This window comes from Mycteria americana, chromosome 6, assembly GCF_035582795.1.
Source record: "Mycteria americana isolate JAX WOST 10 ecotype Jacksonville Zoo and Gardens chromosome 6, USCA_MyAme_1.0, whole genome shotgun sequence".
In the NCBI taxonomy this organism is placed as follows: Eukaryota; Metazoa; Chordata; class Aves; order Ciconiiformes; family Ciconiidae; genus Mycteria; species Mycteria americana.
This window is the reverse complement of record NC_134370.1, coordinates 19,927,072-19,951,817: the sequence shown is the minus strand read 5'-3', so window position 1 is coordinate 19,951,817 and position 24,746 is coordinate 19,927,072. Positions and strand designations below refer to the sequence as shown.

Below are 24,746 nucleotides of genomic sequence, written 5' to 3'. Positions count from 1 at the left end.
ACCCAGACTTCCAAGCATTACAAAAAGGAAGCTTAAGATGCAGGGATGGTAAACATAGTCTCACAGCTTTTGGTTGATTTTGTGCTCAATCTGATTAAATGCACATCAACCCCGAATACGCTGTTTACATGCAGGCAGAGTCTGAAGGCCATGATTTTGTAATTGAAAAAAAAAAATTCAACTTTTTTTGCATACTTGAGAATTGTTTTATACATCTTTTCTTTAGAAAATTCAGTGATGATAATGTCAGGCACAGGCACCACTTATGCAAACTTTTCTGATTTACTGCAGTCATGGGACTAAAGTTGGGAAACCAGCACTGTCAACTTCCTAAGCTAATGCGACTGCAGAACTGGCACATGATGCCAAGTTATGGGCTGAGGAGTGATTGTTCACTTGAGAATAGCTTCTGGCTAGAATCCTGAGCTTGTCTGTCCCTAAAACTGGAGTATTATTCAAATGAAGAATCAATTAAAAGTATCAGTTTGGCTTAATCTTTTTCCATTAGTATATTGGATAAAAATTATTAATATTTCAAGATAAGGCTTTCAGTAAAATGTTATATGGAGTGACTCTCATTCGTTAATGTGAACTGTTACAAACATCCAAAATACATAAAAAACTTGTATTTTTGCTTATTCTTAGGGAAAGGTGAAGAGAACATCTTTTATCTAACTCAGTAGGCGAAATTTAGCTGTGACTATGGTCATATGATTGGATGGACTAGATCACATGGAACATGGGGCTGCACAGAGTTTAAATCTCTATATATGCTAAATTGCTGTCAAAAAAGATCATATGAGGCTGTGACGCTAAGGCTGGAGTATCTTGGTCTGCCCCTATTTTCTCTTACTTCATCCAGAAAAAACATTATTTATTCTACAAGTTAAAAATGAAATTCACAAGTATCTGTATTAGGTTTCCTCCAATGAAGCCTACTGTTTTAATTGGCAGACAAAGTGAAGGTTCCCATGAATGAGGGTCTTCCCATGCAGTTCAAATGAAATGGAGTCCATCCAACATTGTATTATTAAGTTAAAGGTTTTATTCTTGAGAGAGCTGGAAACAGAACTCCTGTTGAAAATCGATTGACGTAGGGTAGTTAACTCCCCAAGACATTGTGAATGTCATCAATTTGTCTTGTAAAAGATGAGGCAATTTGGTTGCTACTTTTCTATTTCCTTTCAAGCCTCTTTGTTTGCCGGTTCTGCCATCATAACGGGCATGAGTAGACTTCTTGAGAATTGCTTTTGCTGAGCTTATTGGAGTTTTAAATTTGTTTTGACTTAAGATCTAGTAGCAATCTTGTTTTTAATTTGCAGTGCAAGTTGATTGCATAATTGTGAAGCTGTTTGACATGTGTGATAAAATTTGATTTGCATTCCTGCCAGTTTTCAACTGTAAGAAACAAAATCTGTTAGTAACAATTTTAGCGGGAGTCATTGGAGGGTTCTTAGAGTTTGTTTTCCATTTCCCAGAGATTGAAAGATGACACTCTTATAAAACTATTTGAACACTTCACATTATTTTTTAGCTGAGCTGTATATGTTGATGTAAGTGGCTTTGATATTTTCAGGGAAAAAAAGAGTGAAAAAAAAAATCTATTATATATAATAGATATTTATATATATAATATATATAAAATGCAGTATAGAATGGAAGAAGCAATATAATGCTGACAGAAACAAGGATTTTAGAAAACCCAAGTAATTGAATTATAGCAAATAGCCATTAGGATGTCTTGTGGAAAAGCATAGACTTCATTGAGACCCGATTAGAAAACTTGAAACCTGTGATTATACTGGTATAGAGGTACTTTTCCCCTGGAAGGATACATACATAGAGTTAGCAAAGTGTTTACCCCATGACCAACAGATCCTGGAAATCCGTGGAGGAGATGTAGTCTTGCCCATGTACACAACAGCTATATTCAGGCTGGCCTGTGCATGTTATACCACTGGAGTTTTTCTGATAATGTGGCTCTGATTGTCACTGATTGATTTATTTCTTTCCATTGTGCAGTAGCAGGGAGACTTGAAATAGCATTAATTCCTGAGTAGATTTTCTCTGGAAAAGCCACAGAATAAGCAGGTGATACTACTGCAGAGAGCAGAGTAAAAGGAAACTGAACTGGCAGAAGCATATAATCAGATAGCAATACAGGTAAAGTAGTTAAGAAGTATTAGAAATTATACAGTAATAGAAATGGCAACACAGGTGTGATTTCCATAAGTTCAGAGGAAGTCTAACAAACTATGCAGTGGAAGTGAAATAACTGGCCAGAGACCAAAAAAGTAATTCTGAAGATGCAAGATCTTTGTGGTGCATGGACAGCAGCTGATTTAGAACCAAGGTGGGTTGTTTCAAATTATGCGGTCTTCTTTAAGCTGTTACCAAAATGTGTGACCGTTACTTGCCTAAGTACTTATACAGAATTGCTATAAATTTATATAAAACATAGGACTGTAAAAGATTACTTTGGTCATTCTCTGTGGTTCCCCACAATTGCAGACAACTGTGAAATAATGCCTGCTCCATTTCAGCCTAGAGAACATACCACGAACCACAAAACATTTTTTTCAATACCCTATAAAAAACTAAAGGCGATGTAGTACAGGAGACCAAAGTGCATGGAAACTACAGTGTGCCATAAGACAAAACTAGGAGATGCTAAGGATACCACCAGTATTTTAGTTGCCTAGAGGTTCTAACTCCATTGCAGATCATTGTTTTGAAACCAAGCACACAGGCAAATGGAGGCACAGAAGCCTCTTGATTGCACATCTTGTATACTTCCTGCTGTTGCATCACTCACTGTGAGCAATCTCTGATGGTTCAAAGGCAAACCCCTCTTCACCAAAAATCAATTACGTATGAAGAAAAGAAAAAAAATTGTTGTGGCACAATGCAAGGCTCTACACCATAATGAAGAATTTTTGCCTTTGAAGCCAAAATAATGTCAGTTAGGTCATTCTCGCATCAAGAATCAGCTTGTCTATGTGGCAGTTTATACTGTACCTTTACTGTGCTTAAAAAAACCCGACAAACCAGAAAGCAACAGCTGATCACAGTTCACACAGTTGGACAGTAGAGTAACTGAATAGAGAATTTGGTCACTAATATTTTAGAAGTTTGTCCCACTTTTTCTGGGAGGTTTCTGGAGACGTTTGTGTCTGATGCATACAATCATGCCTATTAAAACTATTCTTCAAAAGAAAAATACAAAATAGTGACAAAATAATCAAGGCATCATAAGGAAAATACTTTCTAAAAATATGCCCATCGCACTTAATTCTTAAATCTACAGCTGCTTTCAGCTGAATAGTTTGAATTCTGCTATGATAGGTTGGTATTTTTAAATTTGCAATACCCCTGAAGACTGTAACCACAGTTCTTAAATCTGTTATTCACAGAGAGGTATGTCAAGCTGGTCACAAGATCTTCCCTCAGTATGTTTAATGGTCAGCTAATAATATGTTCAAACCCAGCTATTTTTTCACTTCAACCTCTGCATACAAGTGGCTGAAGTTAAATTGTCTCCTTCATGCTAGTGACAATTTCCAGTCAATTTTATTCCACAGTTGTGATTTTTTTTTTCTTGCAGTGGCAATCTCCCTCTCCCACTGCTATGGCCTTGTTCCTTACTTGTTTTCTGTGTTTCTGTGACTGTGAAGAGATAGTATGTGCTATGGCTGATCAGTATTTTAGTGTGCCAAGGAAATGTTTAACAATACATATCTGCTCATCTTACCCTTGGTAGAGTCACTAATTTTATTCCCTCTCCTTTACTAGCAGCCAATTATTATAAAACCTGTAGGACCTGACTTTACGATTTCTCTTACTTTTTAAAATTTGCTTGAAATTAGTCCAACAAAGTTGGAACACTTTGTGACACAATTTTACCTTACTCTTGAATGCATTTGTCTTGTTTACTTACTGGTCAATGGCATAATAATACAGATGTTAGCATTTTGCAACCTGCTTTGCTACTTTACTTTAGACTATAAAAGAAGAGTAAGCATAAAGAAAGAAATGCTATATATATCCCAGAAGTGCTATTATGTGCTAATGTACAGCATCTTATGTAGAGCTCAGTAGGGATGAAAAAAAGCCCTCACAGTAGAAATGCAAAACCTCATTGCTGATCATTTTCACAAATAAGAGATGGGGATAAAGAATAGCCTAATTCCTATAATTTCCTATCAAATCAAAGACAGTCTTCACACTGAGCCTAGTAATATTGTTTATACGATAAACAATGTTACTACTCTTTGCCTAAAAAGCAAAGAAATATGATGCATGATCCCAAGATAATGGCAAAGACAGTGATAATGACAGTAAGAGTTAAGTTGACTTGCTGCTAGTAAATTATTCATACATATGGGAAAGTACACAAGATGCAGCATGGAAATTCCAACCGGACCTAAGGAAAAAATTCCACAATGAGGATTGCCAAGGGTTGAGACACATCACAAGAAAACATTTCTGATCACAAGAAAACATTTTTTTACTCTGAGGGTGGTCAAAACTCGAACAGATTGCCCAGAGAGGTGGTGCAGTCCCCATCTGTGGAGATATTCAAAACCCAACTGGACACAGTCCTGGACAACCTGCTCTAGCTGACCCTGCTTGAGCAGAGGGGTTGGACTATGTGATCTCAGGAGGTCTTTTCCAACCTAAGCAATTCTGTGAAGTTTTCAAGATTTTAAAAGTCATAAGATGGCATTTCCACCAGATGTCTAGAGACTCAGTATTCAGTGGAGGTAAATGCTGTGGCTTCCCTCTAAATATCATTCAGATTGCTCCACAATGTCTATTAAGAAAACTAGGGATTTTTTTCATTATTTTCCTGGTCCAGATGTGTTCCAGTAATTCTTCCATCTACAAAATACAAGTAACTCTTAGGATAACTGGAGGGTAATTGGAGATTTGCCTAGAAACAGACTCCAGTGTAGCTCCATAGGGATGTAAGGTTGTACTCATGTGGATCTACTTGCAGAATTAGAATTACTCGCTCATTTCAGATGTTACTGAGAACTTGGCTGTATTGACCAATGTTTATTTTCTCTCTGAAATTTACTTGAGAACTGACATCAAACATTGGTATTTTTCAAAAATGTTGGGGCTGCATTAATGCGTAAAATTAATGAAATCCTTGGAGTTCACAAGTTCGTATGTGTCCTGGCTGTTCCTTTAAAAAGATACATTTTATTCACATTAAATGTAAAGAATTACTCTGTTTCACATTAGGATGATCCAGTAGTTCCTCCGGGATTTCAACAAAATACTCCTCTACTTCGATAATGCTTAGAAAGCAGTCTTTATTTTCTATGTGTTAGACGAGCTTATATATGTAAAAAAGGACTTAGTTTTTTAAAAAAGTAACTACTGTGTTAGAGGACACTGAGAACTGCTGAGTACAAGCCAGTCGATAGGAAAGTCAGAAGTTTAAGAAACACGGTAAAATGAGAGCAGCTGTATTTTCATCACTGAGTTCAGGGCTATAATCACCCTCTCTGTAAACCACGTTTGCTGTCACTAATATGTGATATATATTTAGCCTGACTAGCTCAGTTTGTTTTGTTAATTCTGTTTCTCTCATAAGATGAAAATGACGACCTTGTTTGATTCAAACACTATTCCTCTGTTACCTTTTAACTGCTGTAAGTAGATCAGAATACTCACATCACTTATATGGCCCTATATTTTTAAATAAACCTGTTGTATGCAATGCTAGGAGTTAATTACCTTTGAAATAATAATTAATTCATAAGCATTTATTAACATAATTTGCTTCTTCATGGTATAAAGTAGGAGTAAGTATTTAAGGATTTTTGTTATACTACTTTACTCTGATAATGAAATGAGAGCTTCTCCTGCACTGCTTCTCATTTGTTCTTTACGTTGTCATCTTGAAAGGTGCTGAATGCCTCAGCTTGCATCATGTTCAGTGAGAATTAAGGGCACTCAGCATCTCATAAATACAGCTTGGTACCAGCAGGACCGAGCTCCTACACTGTGGAGAGATGAGGCAAGAATTTGCCATGTACACTGTCACTTACCTGGCATGGGACTGGTAGTCCTGAAAAGAGGGACTTCAGTATGGCTTGTGGGAATCTGTACCAGTTGAGTATGTTTGCAAGTATCACAACTGCTCTGCAATTATTACTGTATGGGCTACGCAGTATTTTGTTTTTGTGTTTTTAATGCGCTTGAATAGAACATTGTGTATCCATTATGGCTTAAACATGAGCCTAGCTGATAAATTTGTTTAGAATTTTTTTTTTTTCCAATAGGGACACTTGATAGACTATGCTTTGAAATCTCACTTAGAATCCAGTTTATTTTTAAAATAAATCTTACCAGATGCAGTAATTTCAAAACAGCCAGGAAGGCATCAGCAGTTGCTTGTTTTAAATGCACGTATGTAAGTTTAATAATGCTGTATCATGTTTAGTCTACATTCAAGCAGGGCGACTCTCATGCTCATTCTGAAAAATGTCAACTTCTGCTAAACTGACAGAATGTGACTACTAATTAAAGTATTCCCATGAGATATATATAGTCTACTTTGATATATATAAATATATGTTGTCTACTTTCTCTGTTAGAGTTTAGCGTTCTCTAACCTTTGACTTGGCAGTGTGTGCTTGATGGTATAATAATGCAAACAGTGGTTAACAACAGAAGGCCAAAACCATCAAAACACAACTTTTTGTTAAACTATACCACATGCTGCTTCAAAAGATTTTTAGCTTTATAAACTTTTGTTCATGTTGTGGAGAAATAATCGCATACAAGATGAACATTTTATCAGGAAAAATTATGCACATTCTGTTGAATTACTCTGTGTCAGGTTTATAATGCATTCACCACTGCACTGGAACTTTAATTGTAACAGCTTTTAATCCACCTGACTCAGCCTGGCGATTGAATTGATGTAAACGGAGATCTACTGGAGGGTAAATATTCCAGAAGCAGGAATGGATGGCAGGAGCAGGCCTAAGTTATTAAAGCCTTCTGCTGTTGCAGCACATACCCAAGGATGAAAGGGAGACTGTACTGGAGGACCAATGCACAATGAGTATTTATTTCAAATACAGAATGGAAAAGCAAAGACCTAGCACAGTCACAGGTAATGTGATGGTATTGCAGCTAATAGAGGAAATGCCTCCTTATATTTCTGTTATTATTGTTAAAAGGAGAGCAGAAGAAATTTTCTAGAAATAGTGCAATTGAAAAATACACTTAAGGCAGCCTTAGTTTTATGGATAATTTCCTGGTAATAGGGTGCATTTCTGTGAACAGGGCGGCAAAAAGCAGATGCATTGAACCACGGAGGCGGCGCTCACTCGTGCTTACTCGTTCTCTGGCTAGTCGTCCGTCTTAGAGGGAAGCGCACATATAACACGTCTGAGTGTTCACAGGATTTGGGCCTAACTTAGTCCAGTGGTTTAGTACTTCCTCCTGAGGAACGCAAAATGGGTTTAAGTTTCACCCTTCCACGGGCAGAAGCTGAAGTTATTTTTAAGAAGCGGTGTGAGGGCCGAAGCGGGCGAGTGACGGGCCGCTGGGAGCGGGCTGGGGGTGCGGGCTGCGCTGCGGCCGCTCCTGCGCTTACCTGTGCCCGGCAGCGCCTCCGCTCCGCTCCGCTCCCGCCTGCCCTCCACCTCACCTCCGCGGCCGCCCGCCCCTTTCCCCTCCGCCCGCCCCGGTGCCCGGGCGGCGGGGCCGCTCAGGGGCTCCCGGCGGCTCCCGCCCCGGAGCGGCGCTGCGGGCCGCGGCGCAGCAGGGCTCGGCCGGGGAGCAGCGCCTGCGCGCCCGTCCCGCCCGCCCTGGGACCGGCCGCGGCAGCCTGGCGGGGAGGGAAGGAGGGAGGGCTCGACGGGGGTGGGAGGCGCACGCCGTTTCCCTTTCTCTTTCGCTGGGCGGCCGCCCGCCCGAGGCCGCCGGGCTGCGCCAGGTACGGCGGGGGGCCGAGGCGGGGGCGGAGGCGCCGCAGGTGCGCGGGGGGGAGGGACAGGAGTCGGGCCAGCGGGGGGAAGAGCCCGGCCGCCGCCGAGCCGCCCCGCCCGCCGCCCTCTCCTGCCGGCGGGCTCCCGCGGGGCCGGGACGGTGGGGAGGGCTCCTCCCCGCGGGGGCCCTCCGAGGCCTGGGGACCGCGGCGCGCCTCGCCTCGCCTCGCCTCGCCTCGCCTCGGCGGGGGTGTGCCGGGCGGGCAGCGGGGCGCCGCGGACCCCGCCGGGGCTGGCCAGCGGCCCCGGCACCTGTCACCGCGGCCCTGCGGCGCCCGGCAACTTGTCCCGCTGGCGGCCGGAGCCCGGCGGGGGCAGGGGCGCTGCCTCGGACCTCGGCTGCCGGGCGCACAGCTGCTGTTATGTAAAGAATAACCCGGGTGCCCCTGCCAAGTTCATGGCGACACTTGTCCTCCGGGGCATCGTCACCGGTGTTGTGCTGCCAGGCTTACGCTCCTCTCTCTTTCCACGTGTGTTACAGGTAGGAAAATGACTCGCCTGGCACAGGAGCAGGAGCTACGAGCCGTGTCCCTGTGAGACCTCCAGAATTAAGAGCAAATGCCTGGAGAAGTCCAGTTGCACAGAGCAGCGCCGCAGCTCTTGTGAACCGCGGGCATCGACGCCTCTCAGACTTGCTCCTCTGGCCCGAGTACTCTGCCAGCATTTCCTACCCCACGAATGGCTACTCAGAGGAAGCACTTGGTGAAAGATTTCAATCCTCACATCACCTGCTATATCTGTAAAGGCTATCTCATCAAGCCAACTACAGTTACTGAGTGCCTCCATACCTGTAAGTAGTGCTTTGCAAAATATCCCTCCTTCACAAGTGATACTTCCTTGAAGTGTTTCGTGTCTAATATGATCTCTGTGCCCGTTTTTGTTTACTTCTGAAGCATTCAATGAAATGCTGTGCGGTTTCTGGTGGAGTTTCCTAGACACTGGTCTGCCATTTGGGTCATCTTGAGGGCGTGTCAACTCTGCTTAACACCTTGCAGAATGAAGATACCCCTTTTCTTTCCCCCAAGCTAGTGGTGATTGTGCTGGCTCTAGCACCAAACATGTATCATTGTGGCCTGGCTGATCTCAAGTACGATCATTGGGTCGGGTGTGGTATTTTGATAATATAACTCTGCTTTTGAAACTTAAGTCAATGTATCTGTTGGCAGCGTGCATGATGGATACACCAGTTTGGTCAGAACTGGCTCACATCTCTCTGTAATGCGTTCCATGGCACAATGCATAGAAATACTTGAAAGTTGGCAAAATACTTGTTTGGGGAGTAGATCTCTTTGAATGAAACTGACTCAGGAAAATTATTCAGGTTGTCTTATGCTCCTAATACTTCTAAAACATTTGTGTGTATGAATTATATTAAACATATGAATGGTCCTATCAAACTCAGTCAGCTGACTTCCACTAGCTAAGTTACTTACACGCTTGAATTTTTTACATTTATTCCTGAATAGAAGATCATTTGCTTGGACCTTCTTGAGAATTTGGTGTCTTTCCAAATAAAATTTGAATTCTTCTAAAAGAAGAGTAAGGGGAACTATATGCTTTCTGGTAGATTTCCCATTTTTAAACCTTTAATAAATATCATTTAAAAGCCTTGTCTTAGTATTTCCTGTCATTTCTGCGTGGTGTTGTTCTTGCAGTTGTTATTATCTTTACTGTTAATTTTTACGTTATAGTTTTATGTCCCTAGTGTATCAAGCACATAGAGAATTAAAATATATCGTTCCTATATGGTGTTCATAGTACAAAGATAATATTGTTTACCATTATAAATTTTTTTTTTTAGTTTAGTTTTTGAGAAAAAATAGTGTTGAACTGACTTTTTCCACAGCTAATATCAGCTAAGGATTATAATGTGTTTTGTGGTATTATTCATCTGTTTTGGGTTACTTGGTAAAGGAATGTAAGTTCAGGAGGAGAGAAGTTAAGCAAAGTGTCCTTATAAGAACTTGAAATAAAGCAGGAGGGAGAGAGGTATATTAGCTATTATTAAATTATCTTTCCCTTTAAAGAAAATGGAAAAATTCCAGGATTAGTTACTTTTTTATGGTTGAAGTTTAATGAACAGTAGTAACTTTTAAAAGCTTGGGGTGAGGGAAAAAGGTTGCATCAGAAATCAGCTCAGACTTAGAAAAAAAATTGTTTTTATTATGGTATCTTTCTGTTTAGATAATTTATTTGTTTATTTACTTTTGCTCCCATTACAAAACAATAATGGCAGAAGGAGCATTTTTTTCTCGGCAGCATCTGTTTCTTTTGTTCACTTGTAGATTGTGAGCTCTTCACTGAGACAGCTCTGCTACTGCCTAGTCCCCAGATTAGCGCACATGAATTTTACTGAGCTGCCATATAGTTGCACAGGTCTCCTCACAGAAAAGCTGCCACGTGTTTGGAACATTAAGTACAACTGCAGGAAAGAAGGTGGTGTTTCTTTAAAGCAAAGTTTAGTTGCCAAAATATGAAGCTTACAGTGATGGAAAGGAAAATGAAAAACTTCAGGTGGTGCTATGGAGGTCTTATGTCTGTAGAGGAAAAGGTGATCTGTATGTGGCAGAATTCAGGAAGATACTCTGATAAATTATTTTACACTCTGGTTTTTAGAAAATATTTAAACTTTTGTTTGTTTGTTTGAAGTACGGGTATGGTTCTTCAGTCGTATTCAAATAGTTACCACAAAATACAACGATTTTAACTGTCCTTTGGTATTTGTCTTGTACTACTAATTGCCGTAATTCAAAACAGTGTTGCACAAATGATCAAAATCTGCAGATATTAACGGTTTAAGAAGCAGCCTAAATTCATTAGATACTGGGAGTACAATGTATTACTCTGGACAAGATGAAAAGCATGTATTGACATAGATGGTCTCCAGTGATCATAGAGGAACTAATGTGATCAGTAGTAACCAAATCAGCAGTTAATTCACATCTTCTGTATTGCTGAAAAATGTTAAGTAGTAAAGTTCTGCTCTGAGAAATGTGTGCCTTTTTAATAAAAGTTGTTTCTGATGGGGTTTTTGGAAACGTTGGACAGACAACTCCACCATTTACTGGGAAGAGTAAGTGCAACATGGGCATCAGCAGTACAAACTTTCCTATCTTTGTTGGGAAAGAAATGCTTATATTACTGCAAAATAATTAATTATTGTGCAAATTCAGTACTTTGTTTCTTTTTTGCTACTTGCAACAGAATGGTTTGGTCTTATGGACTGAGACCTTTTTTTCTAGTCTGTTACATAGTTGTAAAGGATGATTAAGAACTACTGGCTGAAGCAGGCTAGAGGTGAGCTAAAGGGTATGTCCACCTGTCTCCTCAGTCACTCCATTGTTTGATACAGTATGCGCTTACAAAACTTGGAAAATAAACTTTCCTCAGGAACATTCTTTAGTGTCCTAAAAAATATCAGACTGTTTACACAATCGTAGAAATGTTGGTTGGAAGGGACATCTGGAGGTTGTCTAGGCCAACTTCATGCATGAGGCAGGTTAGTTGCCAACACTATACCAGGTCAAGCCATGGCTCTGTATAGTTGAGTTGTGCATTTCCAAGCATGGAGTCTCCACAGCCTCTCTCAGTAACCATTTCCAGTGCTACGCTATTTACCTCGTGAAAAAGTTTTTCATATCCTACCAAACAACAACTTGTGGCCACTGCTCCTTGTGATACTCTTTGCCACTACCAAGAAGAGCTGGGCTGCGTCACTTCTGTAACTGCTACTCAAATGGCATAGGCTGTTATTAGATCACCTACTAGCCTCAACTATGATTCACTTTTGGTAAATCGATATTGCCTATTCCTGATTACGTTTTTGTCCCTCACATAGTTGGAAATTGATTCCAAGGGACATGATGTGATCTGCCATCTTTCCAGGGCGCTGGGGAAGACTGTTTAGCTATAGTTACCTGGGTCTTCCTTCCCATCTTTCTTAAAGGTGGGTGTAACACACTACCCTTTTCCAGTCATCAGGCACCTCCCATAATCAGCATGATTATGGCGATAAGCTTTCAGCTTAGTGAATCCTACCTGGCCTATAGATTTGAATGCATCCAGCTTTTCTCAGTAGGCCCTCACCTGCTGCTCCCTGGCTGCTGGTCATCCCTCCCCTTCCCAAATCATGCTGGTATGCATGGAGGTCTGGGATCAGGCTCTGCCTGTGAAGACCAAGGCAAAAAAGATATTGAGGACTTCAAACCTTTCTATATAATCTATTCCTGAGTCATTTCCCCCATTCAGTAACAGACCCGCATTTTATCTGAACTTCTTGAGCTACTAGCCTACTTGCAGAATCCCCTTATGTCCCTCATTAGTTTTAGCTATGGCTGGGCTTTGGCTTTCCTAATTTCGTCCCTAAGTGCCAGAGCAATGATTTTATATCCTTTTGTTTCCCATCCTTGTTTCCACTTCTGATAGGCTCTATTTTTGCATATTAATTAGGAAGCTTGTGCACCAAGCAGTTCTTTTGCACTAAGCAGTTCTGACAAAATTCCCTGTACAATGGGGTGGTTAGCTCTTGAGGTCTAAATAAATTTTCTTTAAAAAAAACCAGCCAGCTCTCCTAAGTACCTTTCTTTCTGATGATAGCCTCCTTGGGAAATCTGACTAGTAATTGCTTAAACGAGCTGAAGTCCCATCTCCTGAAGTTCAGAACCTAACTGCTGTTTAACTTTATATCCTTCCTCAAGATCTTGAACTCTGTCATCTTGTGGTCACTGCAAGGCAAGCTGCCATCTGTGGCTGTATTCATCACCAGTTTTTCCCGTTTATGAACAGCAGATCAAGTGGTGCATTACTCCTAGTTGGTCTCTATAGTATTTACCTTAAGAAATTGTCAACCAGTGCAATCTAGGAACTTTCAGAAATGTCCTTCCACGCAGGAAAATGACCAGAGATGTAATTTTCAATATCAAACCAATAATCTTGCAACCAGAGTGTTTTTCAGATTTTGCTAAAACCTTATGCTCTCACCAGGAGATCCCAAAAGAACTTTACTGCAGCAAAATTTCCCCCTCTCAGACAAGCAAGCTGAGCTGCTTTCATACTCCTTCTCCTGCAGAAGCTTCAGTCAATGGCATGTAGCACGTCTTAAAGGTTAGCAGATCTGTCTTATTTTGAAATAGAAGATTTCAACCCAAAAAGTCTTTCTTGATCACCACATACTGAAATTATCTCTCCTTTTTTAACAGAAGGGAATCCAGTCTGACTGTGTCTGGTAATTGTAATTAACAGTGGAGTAGTCTCACATGTATAGTTTCTGAGAAGGGCGGTTAAGTATATTTAAGTTTTCTGTCCTGTTTTTATGCAGATACTTTCCGTAAAAGTAAGTGCTTTTAAAGCAGGTTTAAGGTAGCTAATTAAATACTTCATTAAACATACCAAATGACTTGTTACATCTCTGTGCCATCACTGAGATGGGTTTGATGTTCCACTAGCTATGCATATCCTGTGCCCCTCCTTTGCTCACTGGATCAAAGAGTGACTAACTTTGAGAGAGGAGATCCTTGGAAGAATTCAAAGGATGAGTTCTGACAAAGAATTTGTCCTACAATTAACCAATTAAACTTTCTCTTGTAGAATATTTTCTTTAAAAAATGCAATATGAAGGTTTATTTAGGTTCCTTGTTAATCAGCATTTTAAAAATAACCTAGGAAGAGTCTTCTTGTTGAACAATATGTGTGCAGATAGGCGTAAGATATGTGCTGGTTTTGTTTGCCTAAGATGACATACAGCACAGTCCTGACACTTGTATCTGTATTTTTCAGCTGATTACAAAGATCTGATAGAACGCGTGAACCAGATATCTCTGTATTGGAAAACGTAGCATTGTGTAGTATATTATGGTTACCAGCCAATTAGCATATGTCACACAAGCACTTTTATCAGCTGTAGTAAATCATCTTATGTGAGTTTAACTTTTATCGTGGCTCATCTGAAGTGTCATAGTACAACCATGAAATTCAGGTTCTCATTTCACTGGCACGTGTAGCACATACCTCAAAATTCTGCAAACTGTGTACATTTTGGTTAAGCTGTTTTCTTTTGCCTGTTTGCTGCCACACCATGACTTACAGTAAAGCAAGTGAAACCATGTCATTTTGTTAAGCTGTACCAGAAGCATTAAAGGGTTTTGGTTTCATTTTTTTTTCTCCTCTAACGTGGTGAATTAAATAGATCTGTAATTTGTGTTTAAAGATTCCCTTTTTCCCTACCCTTTTCACCCAATACTTAGACTTCATCCCATTCTCTGAAGCTTCAAAGTGATGGGCTTTGAAAAATATTCAGTGTTTTATATTGAGAATAAGAGAGGATGATTATACCTATCATATCTGAAAATACTGGTTGATGATCCTACTCCTACTAGGAGTATCACATATCAGTTCATTATTTTTGAGTGCTAGAATTTATGTGTATTTTTTACTTTTACATTGCTATCAGTAATCACATTTAGTTTTGACAGGCAAATCCTCATAGCACCATAGTTTTACATGAGAAAAAGCAAAAGTTGTTTTAGATTACTGCAGTATTGATTTACACTTTCAAGGGGTTCTTCATGGTATAAGATGACCTCGTGATTTGAGCTTGCTGCACACAGACTTGATCCAGATCTGTATGTTTGTTGGGGTAGGGAATACATCCATATAGGACTGGCTTAAGATTCTTGGTTCCTTATGATGTTTTGTCTTTATATATTCTACTCAAAGACCTCTCTCACACTGGAGATTAAGCTCTTCATTAATCATTAGTCCCTTTCTTGGACCACGCATGGCTTCCAATGGTGCCATCTTCTCTCAAAAAAAGGTATAAAGAAAGCACATAAATACATTCAGACTGAGGAACTCAGTTCCTCTCCGTAGATTGGTTTATATAATAAACATTTCTTCAAGTTACATTATTGTGGATTTTAGCAGGCTTTATGTTTAGCAGTGTTTAGTATTTGGGAGGTTTTGGGGAGCCGATCATCTGATTTTAAATAAGTGTGTGTTACCTATCCTGTGGCATGGGGTTCTGAACAGTAATAATTTCAAATTTCTTCTAGATGCGAATGAAAGACGTAGCTCAGATAGGTCCTATTTGTCTTTAGTTTGGAAAACAAACAAAAAGCCTAGCAAAGCCAAGTTTAAAATATCTTTACAAGACAAATCAATGAGTCCTTTTCAAAACAGTCAGATCAGTGTCATCTCATCACAGACTTTGAGAACTTCTCTGACGTGAATAGACCAGAGATCCCAAGAGCAAGTGAAGGGAATTAAATTCCTTTCAAAGAATTTCAGACATAGCTTTCTTAAAACACAGGGAAATGTTTTCTGAAGGAGGCTAGTACTAATTGCTTACAGAAAAAAAGAAACCACTCTGGTATTGATACGAAACCAATGGTAATCCTTTTGAAGAATTTTTGTGCTAATCCTCTTAGTCTTCATTGCGAAAAATTACCCAAATAAGAGAAGGTTAGGGGTTAGGCTTATCAGTTCCTGACCAATACTAATTACATTTTTACTATTTTTTCCAATTTTTTTTGTTCTTTATCAATAATTTAAAATTGGTGTCAGGTTAGAAAAACCGACTCCATAGAGATGCTGCTGTTTCTACCGGACAGGAGGCTTACAAAAAAAATAAGAAAGACCAACCCCTTCCTTTATTATAGGAGTTAGCAGAAGAGGAAGTCCATCTCACTTGCAGTTCTCCATTGAAAAAGAGTTATCCCTAAGCTCAGTTTCTGTGAAGTCAAGTCAGAAGAGGTCTAAAGTAAACCAAATCCTTATGTTACTTACCTCAGCAACTTTCAGCTGAATTTCCATATGGTCATTATTCACAACTGTGTTAGACTTCACAATTTCATCATCATACTAGCTCTCAGCCTTTTTTCCCCATACTCGTTAAACTGACGTTCTCCAACTAATGGAATTTCTCAGATAGCAGATGATTCTTAACCTTGCGATTCTCATCAGGATTGTCATCACCCGCCACTAATCTGTACACTTTCTCCTGACAGAAGTAGTGTGTCATCTCCACCTTCAACACAATATAGATACCAGGATTACGAGATATCAGGTGCTGTAGTTGAAGAGTCCTATTGACAGTAGCATATTTCACAGATTCCTTGAGAAGCTTGGGCAGAATATGGTTATTTTCATTCTCATTGAAGTCATCCAAGAAGTGCTTATTCTAGGACTCGTTTCAGACTTTTACTATATCTGACATCAGATTTAATAGGTTAATCCTATTTAGTCCTTTGGTTCACTTCACACAGACCTAGTATCTCTACAATTTAATTGATTTGATGCTCTCTACTTCAATAATATAGAAGAATCATGCCCCCAAAATGTCCTGTTTGTTGTTGTTGGGGTTTTTTTTGTTTTTTATAGATAGGAAGAAGACATCTCCTCCATTAATGAAGGGGGAAGATACGATTTTCAACAATGTTAACTACTTCCATTCGTGTCAATATTTCCTTTTCTAGACTATCTTCTTTCTAAAAATCTCTAGGCTGCTTAAATAAATAAATTAATTTAAATGCAGTTTAGCCACTATGTCTGCATATGGTCTTCTGTTTGAAATATTTTTAATTTTTTACAGTGATTACAATACGTATTACTGTCAATTAAAGAGCCTTCTCCATCATGGTTTTGTGCCACATTGTCTTCTGTTTTGATTTTCCTGTCATGTGTTTAGAGTAGGACCTTTTTACAATTGGCTCATTTTTCACTTCTTAAGAAGAGCAAGATAAATGAATTACATGATACCAGGATGGCCTATTTCAGAAAGAAAAGCTCACTTCATCCTAGCTTTCTTATGAACACTGTATCAGAATTTCAGATTAATTAGTGTTATTGACTGTTGGGTTTTTTTCAATTCAAATGTCATGGCATGCTCATGATTTAGCTGGAGACATTGTTTTTGGACAATCTTCAGGACTACTGGTAGTGTCAAAAAAGTAAAGGTACAGTAATTAGAGTTTGAAGATAAGACCATTTTTGGAGAATATTACATTATGTTGTTTGCCCAGCTAATCACATTCTGTCTGTGCACTTGAATGGTGTTGGTGGTTGCTTTTAAGTAATTTGGGTCTGGACACCTGTAGGGTTTCTATATGCTCCTTAGTACATGTTTTTACAGAGCATTATGTCTTATGGCAATGCCTGTTCAAAAAGTATAACTTTGGGAAAGTGATGCTCCTTCTTCATCTGTGACTCTGAGACCCACTTGTGACACTTCCTGAGCTCAGGGGACCAAGCTCGCACCCTGTTATCGAGCTACAGGTGAGAGGGCTTTTTGTTTATTACATGTTACTCCCCAGGGCTGTGTGCCTGAAATGAGGGTACGCTCCTCGAAGGTGCTGGAAATTGTGCTTAGAATCAGGATATTCATTCAAAGGGAGCACTGCAGAGCAGATTGATGACACCTTTTGGTGAGCAATGTCATGTTCTTATCTGTTTACTGTAAAATCTTACAAAACTTAAACCGTTTTAAGGTAAAGTGCAAAAAAAAAATTATTATATCTAAAGCAAACAACACAGTTAAAAATGTCTGTAATAGATGTAGGTGAAGAAATGAAAAAAATCCCACATCTATTTAATCTTGGCATAGCTAGTTGAAATCAGAAGGCTCTAACCTTTATACAGCTAGTGCATTAATTTAAGGAAGGAGAACGGTGACTGATATTCTTGGAGAGGTGATTTTGTATGTATTTTACTGTCTGTGCCTCTTCCCTATTATATCATTGTGTGTATGTGGCTGGGTTTTGATTAGGGAAGGAACTGAACTATGCCTTCAGTTGCTCCCTGTGCTTCTTTGTATTTCAGGTGGGTGACAGAAGGCAAGATAGCTCAGATAGTTACAGGAGCTGGGGTGGCTGAGGAGCTACTGGCCGGCTTGTGAATTCCACCTTGTGATGTTTGCCCCTGGGTTGAAGGTGTGCAGACACTACATCTTAAGAAAAACTTGGAGCTGATAATTTTCATGTCTTTTCAATTTCAAGGATAACTTCTGTTATTTTCAGTTCTAGAAGAGATTCTCAGTCATATTAATGAGGAGAGATTATAGAAATCTTAACTACATGTATTTCAAAAGTTATTCGGACTTGTGCTTTAATTTAAGCGTGTTCTTAAATGCTGTGTTGGGCTAGCATGAGGGCTTCTATGTGGGTGATGAAATTCTTTGTATTCTGTAAGTGTAGTAGCAAAATGTTTAGTTTTAGGAGTATTAGTTATAAAAAGTATATAGAAAAGTGAAGAAACATTGTAGGTACAGAACATCACATTTGCTGCTCTGTACTAGACTTCTTACCCTGTGGAAGTGTTAGGGAATGCATGTGCAAAAATCAATTAAGTCTAGTAATTTAACAAATTATAAAAGAGCTGTGATATAAGAAGAGTTTTGTGATTACAGGTTCTTGCATCTGTATGCCAGTGCTAAATACCTCACAACTTGAGGTTAAGAAGAAATGAACTCGTATCCTGAGGGCTGAACGGTGCTCTCATAGCATCAGTGTTCTTGGCTGTTTTGGAGTCCCCGTGTGCAGAGGACAGCACTGCGCCCCACTTACTGGGCTTGTTCGGCAGGACTTGTGGGCTTCCTGAGCTCGTTTTACCAGATCATCGGAAATCTGCCCTGCATCCAGCACCGCCAGAGCCACTGAGCTTGGGGAGAGGGCTGGGAGCCAGCCAGAGCTCTGAAGTCTGTCCGTCAGACTGAAAGGGGAAAGTTCCTTGTAATTTCAGCCAAAGCTATGAAGTTAATGTCCTTAAGTTAGTGTTTTAAAGCAGCTGAAAAAAACACCTGCGCAGAGGTCTAATGTGTGTGCATTATCAGGGTCAGCTGATTTGTAGTAACTCTTCTAAGCATACTAAGGCAAAGATAAATGCAGGCTTCACTTGTTACGTGACATTTGTCAAAGGAATTTCAAGATTCCTTAAAGATTGTCATATAATTAGGATTTACCAGCTTGTTTTAGAGGTACTCTTAGTTCTTTAGGTACCTGATGAAAGAAATTACAGTGTTTCAGCAGAAAGCATATGGCAATTGCAGCAGTCCATTTATTTTTTCAGTCCATTTACTGATGAATTTGCAGTTCTCATTTCAGTTTAGTTGAAGTAATAATAAACAGAGGATAGAGTTTATCTCCATCCAGAATGTTGTAACGCAATAATAATAGCAGGCATATTTGTTCTCATCAGCTTGGCTTCCATTTTCTTATTAATGTCAGTAAAATCTACAGTCTGCAATTAATCATTTGGAAGCAACAGTAGTGTAGCACCTTGTTTAGTTTAATTTCAGTTTATTGGATTTTAAATTCACATTGTTGGTGTTTTTGGGTTTATGCTTGCCATGGTCACGATCCTGATTTTTCATTATAAGATTCAAGTATTAAATGTTTACTGTAAGTTCTGTCATTGCTTTTGAAGGCGCTGTGTCAAAAGGGAAACCTAGCCACTTTGAACCTGTGTACAATTTCTGTGAACTTTTCTCTTACAAGAAGTATTTACAACAGTATTTTCAGTTGCCAGCAACACTGTTGGAAAGAAAATAATGTGCATAAGTCATTTTCAAATCATCTGAAGTGATGATTGGCTCTGCTGGGCTAGCACTTGCCAGCATGCACTTTCTCAGAACCTGTTCTTTACATGTGCTACATGGTATGGGGTTTGCATTTTATGATGCTGGGAGAATTATAAGTAGTAAAAGTACTGCATACTTTAGAGCAGCACTTGTCTAACCTGTTCTGCTGAACTTGGTGCTGCTGAACTCAGTGTCTTGGCAGAGCAGAACTAGCAACGGCTTTGAGGAACAAGAAGTGGATAAGGTACATTGTAATTATTTGCTTAAAATAATACTCTTTTATCTTTGATGCATGAAGTAGTTAGCTGGTATCATTAGGTCATGTTCAAGCAATATTATTTAGATCTTAGTCTAAGGGGTTTTTTTAATCTTTTTTTTCTTTTTTTTTATCCCTCAGTTTGTAAGACTTGTATTGTTCAACACTTTGAAGACAGCAATGACTGTCCCAGGTGTGGCAACCAAGTGCATGAGACCAATCCACTAGAAATGTTAAGGTAAGATGACATTGCACAACGTTTGCTGAAATGGAACAACAAAAAATAAAAAATAAAATCTTAATATCTTTATCCTGAAAAGGAATTAAATTTTTTGCTTATTTGTAAAATACATATATCGACTGTTCTTGGTCATAGATTCTGTCAATTTTTCATCTCCCGATAAATTGTAAATTGAGTTTTTTCAGATATAATAAAAGGACGAAAGATAAGGGAAAGACACAGAAAGGTACAAATTAAAGTAAATATTTTAATACCCCTATTAAACAAATAAATGAAGCCGATACCTTTTATTCTTTACATGAAATTAAAGTCTAGAGTTTCTTTTTTCAAATGATTTAGGGCATTCCAAACTGCAGGCAACTTTTTTTCTTCTTAGAGCAATGTAGAAAATGAATCACGCAAATAACTGAATGTTTTCCAGGGCGTATATTTACCAATCTGAATTGAAATCTGCTGTCAGATTAATGAAAAGACACTCATGAAAGAAAGTTTTGACACTGAAAGTGCCCTTTCTTGAGAATTTGCATTTTTTATACTACAATAACACATCTTTGTTTAAACAATTATTTTTCTTGAAATTCTGGATTCTTTTAGTGATGTTATGTTGAAACAAAGGTGATAGCCATCCCACAAGTATAGTACAGAGAAATCAAGAAATGTCATCACAAGTGGAAGAACTTCATGTTTTCCTAAAATGATGAAGCCACTCCCTCGTCACTCCCAACACTCCCTCCACTCCCCCACTCCCCCAATATTATTAGTTTGTAATACTGTTGTGAACTGAGGAAGAAATATTCTTCCATCAATGTTAAAATGAATATTTACATCTGGAATTTACTAGGGTTGGTATTATTTCCTAATGTCATTGTGTTTGCTACAGTTTGTCATACTGTACTTGGATTTTTGACTGATACGTGTGTGCAGAGCAATTCCCACGCTTCGCTTATATACCAAGAGGATAGGTGAGAGAGATTAAATTCAGCAGCTCTAAAGGGTGTTATTAGCTTAAGTCTTCTGAATGTTTTTTTGAAGGGTAGGGCTAAAAGGGTTTATGTAGATGTTTACCATAAGTATTTTTCTGATCTCCTGTCAGTGTCTAAGGCGCTGGGTCAGCCGTAACAGAAGATGCTATACATAGTGCATAATGCTACTAATAAGCTGAAAACAAAAGCATTTTAGAAATACTTCTTTTATTCTGACAGGACCATTTCATAGGAGCTGAAAATGTATTTTCTGAAACATCTAGTAGATGCTTAGTAAAATAATAATATGCTTTAAGCAGGAAATGATAGAAGGGTGAGAAAATTTGAGACCATAAGCTGGAAATGTGGGAAGAGCTATTTTCTCTGTGATTATTTCCTGAAACTCCTTTTAGAGTCATTGGGTTTATTTGCCAACAAACTGCATATAGCTAGTAGTTTGCTGGTTATATTTTATGAAACAGTTTTAAACATTTACTAAACTAATAATCAGAAGAGCACATGGGCAGTGTAATGGAATTATCTTTTTTGGATGTTGCCTGCATAACTTAGCACATCTTATGCTCTGACTATAGACACCAGCCCAATCATTGCTCAAGAATGCAGTCATTTTCTGAGAAATGGCGTTGAACACTCTAGATAGTATTTTTAACGGAGATCTTTGAGAAAAACTTTATAAACTACTTTATAAACTCAGTTCTGAATAACTGCATAACTATGTGAGTTTTTAGATGTATCTTTTAGTTGGCAGCTCTTAGGGTCTGTTGAAACTATAAGCCTCAGTCTGAAATTCAACATTGAGCTCTAAAATGAAGATCTAGGAAGAGTGTTAAATTCTAGAATTCCCTTTCCTATTTAGCAGAATTCTGCATCGTCAGTATTCAATAGGGTCTGGGTTGGTTATACCATGAAGGCAGGCTTCTTTTTTTCTTGGTAGCATGCTTCTTTGGATGCAAGTTCTCCTGAGTGATAGTCTTTGCTTGCTTCACTTCAGATAATTAGCAATTATCAGAGAGTAGCTTTGATCTTATAAGTCATTCAATATTATAGAAGAGGTGAAAAAAGAAACTATACAAAGCTGATATAAATGCTTGGTTCTTCTTTCTATACATTCTGGTTTGGAGATTGGAAGATGTGGGGGTGGAAAGAAGTGTGTCTAAAATATTAATGTTCTTGTTTCGGCGTTAACAGGAAGTATCATATTAAATGACTGAGACCAGCTTTGGAGTTATGTCAAGTAGTTTCATTTTGGAATAGGTTTGATGCAAGTCACAGAAATACAAATCTTTGTTAGAGTGCTCATAGGCGTGGATAACAGAAACACTGTAAGATGCAGGTGAAATTGAGAATCTTTTTATAATTTCCTATTTTTTTCCCTGTAGTTTAAGTTTAGTTTCCCTGTACTTAAAGATCAGATAAGTGTTATTTTTTATGCATTTTTGAAAGTATTGATTAGTATTTACACTTCATAAGGATGAAATAGCTCTTTTTGTTTAGGTTTTGAAAGAAAATAAAGTCATTGACTAGACTATGAAGCCAGTTCTTGCTGCTAGCATCATAAATTTGCTAAGTATACTCGCTTTCTTGCTATGTTAGCATTACCAGTGACTTTTGGTTTGGGCCATTGAAGACAAATTAGAAAGTGCTAAGTGGGAATTTTCAAAAAGAAATGTAGAAAAAACAGCATGTATTATACCATCCTGAGGAATGGTTAGTGGGATTTTGAATGAAGGTAGTGATGTTCTCTTTTGAAGTCCTTATTTCTGTTCTTTTAATGAGTAAGTTATGAAGATGGGAGCTTTCCTACAATGTGAAATGAATTCCATTTCCAAGACAGGTTCCCAAGTTCCCAGTGCTCTGCTGTGGGAACTTAATAGAAAGCAGTACCATCTAGTTGCGTTAGATATTGAGAGGAGAGGCGAGAAGAGATAATATACCATTTGGAAAGGTAGACCTGTATTGTCATCTATCAGAAGCTAAGTGCTCAGACATCCCATGATTTTGGTTTCCTTCTTATCTGTGAGAAAGTACTCTCTATGCTTCTATGTTTTAGGGGAGGTCTGTTTCATGTGCTGAAGGGTTGTTGGGTTTTTTTTGTCCTTATAAGAAGAAGCAATTAAAAATTGGATCGTGGTTGTAGGTTCAACATGAATATTCTTATGGTATGACTCTCTCCATGAACTGACGGATAACACAGGGAACTAGTCTCAGAAGAAGATGACTGGGTAATAGGTCTGGTTGTAAACTTTCAATTACAAATACAAATTCTGTAAAGAAGAGAACCTGGAATGCTCATATATTTATTATAAGAAGATAATTGTTATCTACTAAAATGGCTTTTAGGCATTCCTCAACAATAAAATCATTCAGTCTTCTTCCTACTTTGCTGCTGCTAGTGAACAAAAGATAGAGAACAGTCATATGTTTTAGAACAGGCCTATAGTGTATTATTAATAACATGTACACATACATGTATGTGTATGTGCAAATATATATGTATATAGAGAGAAATATATCATTATTGAGGTGAAAAATTAAGGCAATTAAAAATATACTAAAGGCAATTACTGTATTGTAGCTTCTGACTGAATCTCAAGGTACTTAATTTCTCTGGCCGTATTACTTAGTACTTTGTTTTGTCATGGGTTTTTGTTTAGGCTGTGGACAGTGGGAGTTACTGTTCACAAGAGAAGATGTAGAGAGCAGAGGAGAGAAAGGAAAAGGAAACAGAATGAGAGACAGAGGAAACCAAAGGTTAAGTGAGACAGGGAGAGGAAGTGGAACTAGAAAATGGAAGATAAATTAAATGGGTAGGAGAGTAGGTAAAATTCAGAGAAAAGGGAAGAAAAATATTTTAGCTTCAGCAGCAAGGGTAAATGCACTGTGTCCTCTGGAAGGGACTGTAATAGCTATTTCTGGCACTAATATCAGGATATCAGAGGACATGCCTGTGCTGTGTACTGTTGTCTGGTAGACAAACTCATGGCAGATTTAAATAGTTTAAATGAATTATGTTGGGTGCTGAGAACTGTCTAGCCAGAGCAGCATGGATGCTCTGTGGTCTTCTTTATCCTGCCAAGACTGGTTTGTCAGTGCTGTAATGAGCAGGGAATAGTCCGTTCAGTTTTTCATAACAGCCTTATTACCAAAGCACTTGAACACTTAATATGGTAATGGAGTTTATAATTTTCATGGTTACTACTCATAACCTGGACCTGAAAATTGGATGCTACTTTTCCAGTTTGTTCCTTTTAGTAACACAATTGTTTGCATGTAACACAAATTAAAACAATGAAAATTTTAGAGTATAATGTTTTTTCATTTTTGTCTTTATACATTAAAAAATGAATTCCTTGGTTATTTCTAAAATAAATCCATTCAAGAGGTGGTTGAGATAAGCTTTAATGCATGTTGTCTCACAAGCTAAAATCATAGGTTTATTCAAAAGTGTGGGGGGGTGTTATTTAAAGGCTACAGATATTTAAAATGCTAGTTTCTACTTAATGTGAAATTTATTTTTTCCCTTTGAAAGGCTGGATAACACCTTAGAGGAAATTATATTTAAGCTGGTGCCCGGACTTCGAGAACGTAAGTTTCTCATTTGGTTTTGGGTACCTGTTTCATGGAGGGTTGATGGAGGGAATATGGCTGTTTCTACTGATACACCTGTAGTATTGATTTAAAA

At 38.6% G+C, this 24,746-nt stretch overlaps 1 protein-coding gene across 6 annotated transcripts in view; it reads left to right on the top strand.

Moving 5' to 3' along the window:
- PCGF5 (polycomb group ring finger 5) overlaps positions 1-24,746 on the top strand; it is a 125,131-nt gene that overhangs the window by 76,716 nt on the left and 23,669 nt on the right. For 4 of the 6 annotated variants that reach the window (XM_075504853.1, XM_075504857.1, XM_075504852.1 and 1 more), the window contains 3 exons: positions 8,497-8,805; positions 19,982-20,078; positions 24,594-24,649. In XM_075504853.1, the coding sequence (XP_075360968.1) occupies positions 8,694-8,805; positions 19,982-20,078; positions 24,594-24,649 (265 nt within the window). In that variant the 5' untranslated portion in view covers positions 8,497-8,693. Of the gene's footprint in view, positions 1-7,818; positions 7,964-8,264; positions 8,380-8,496; positions 8,806-19,981; positions 20,079-24,593; positions 24,650-24,746 lie in introns of those variants that run through there. The other 2 variants (XM_075504855.1, XM_075504856.1) reach the window with 2 other exon arrangements.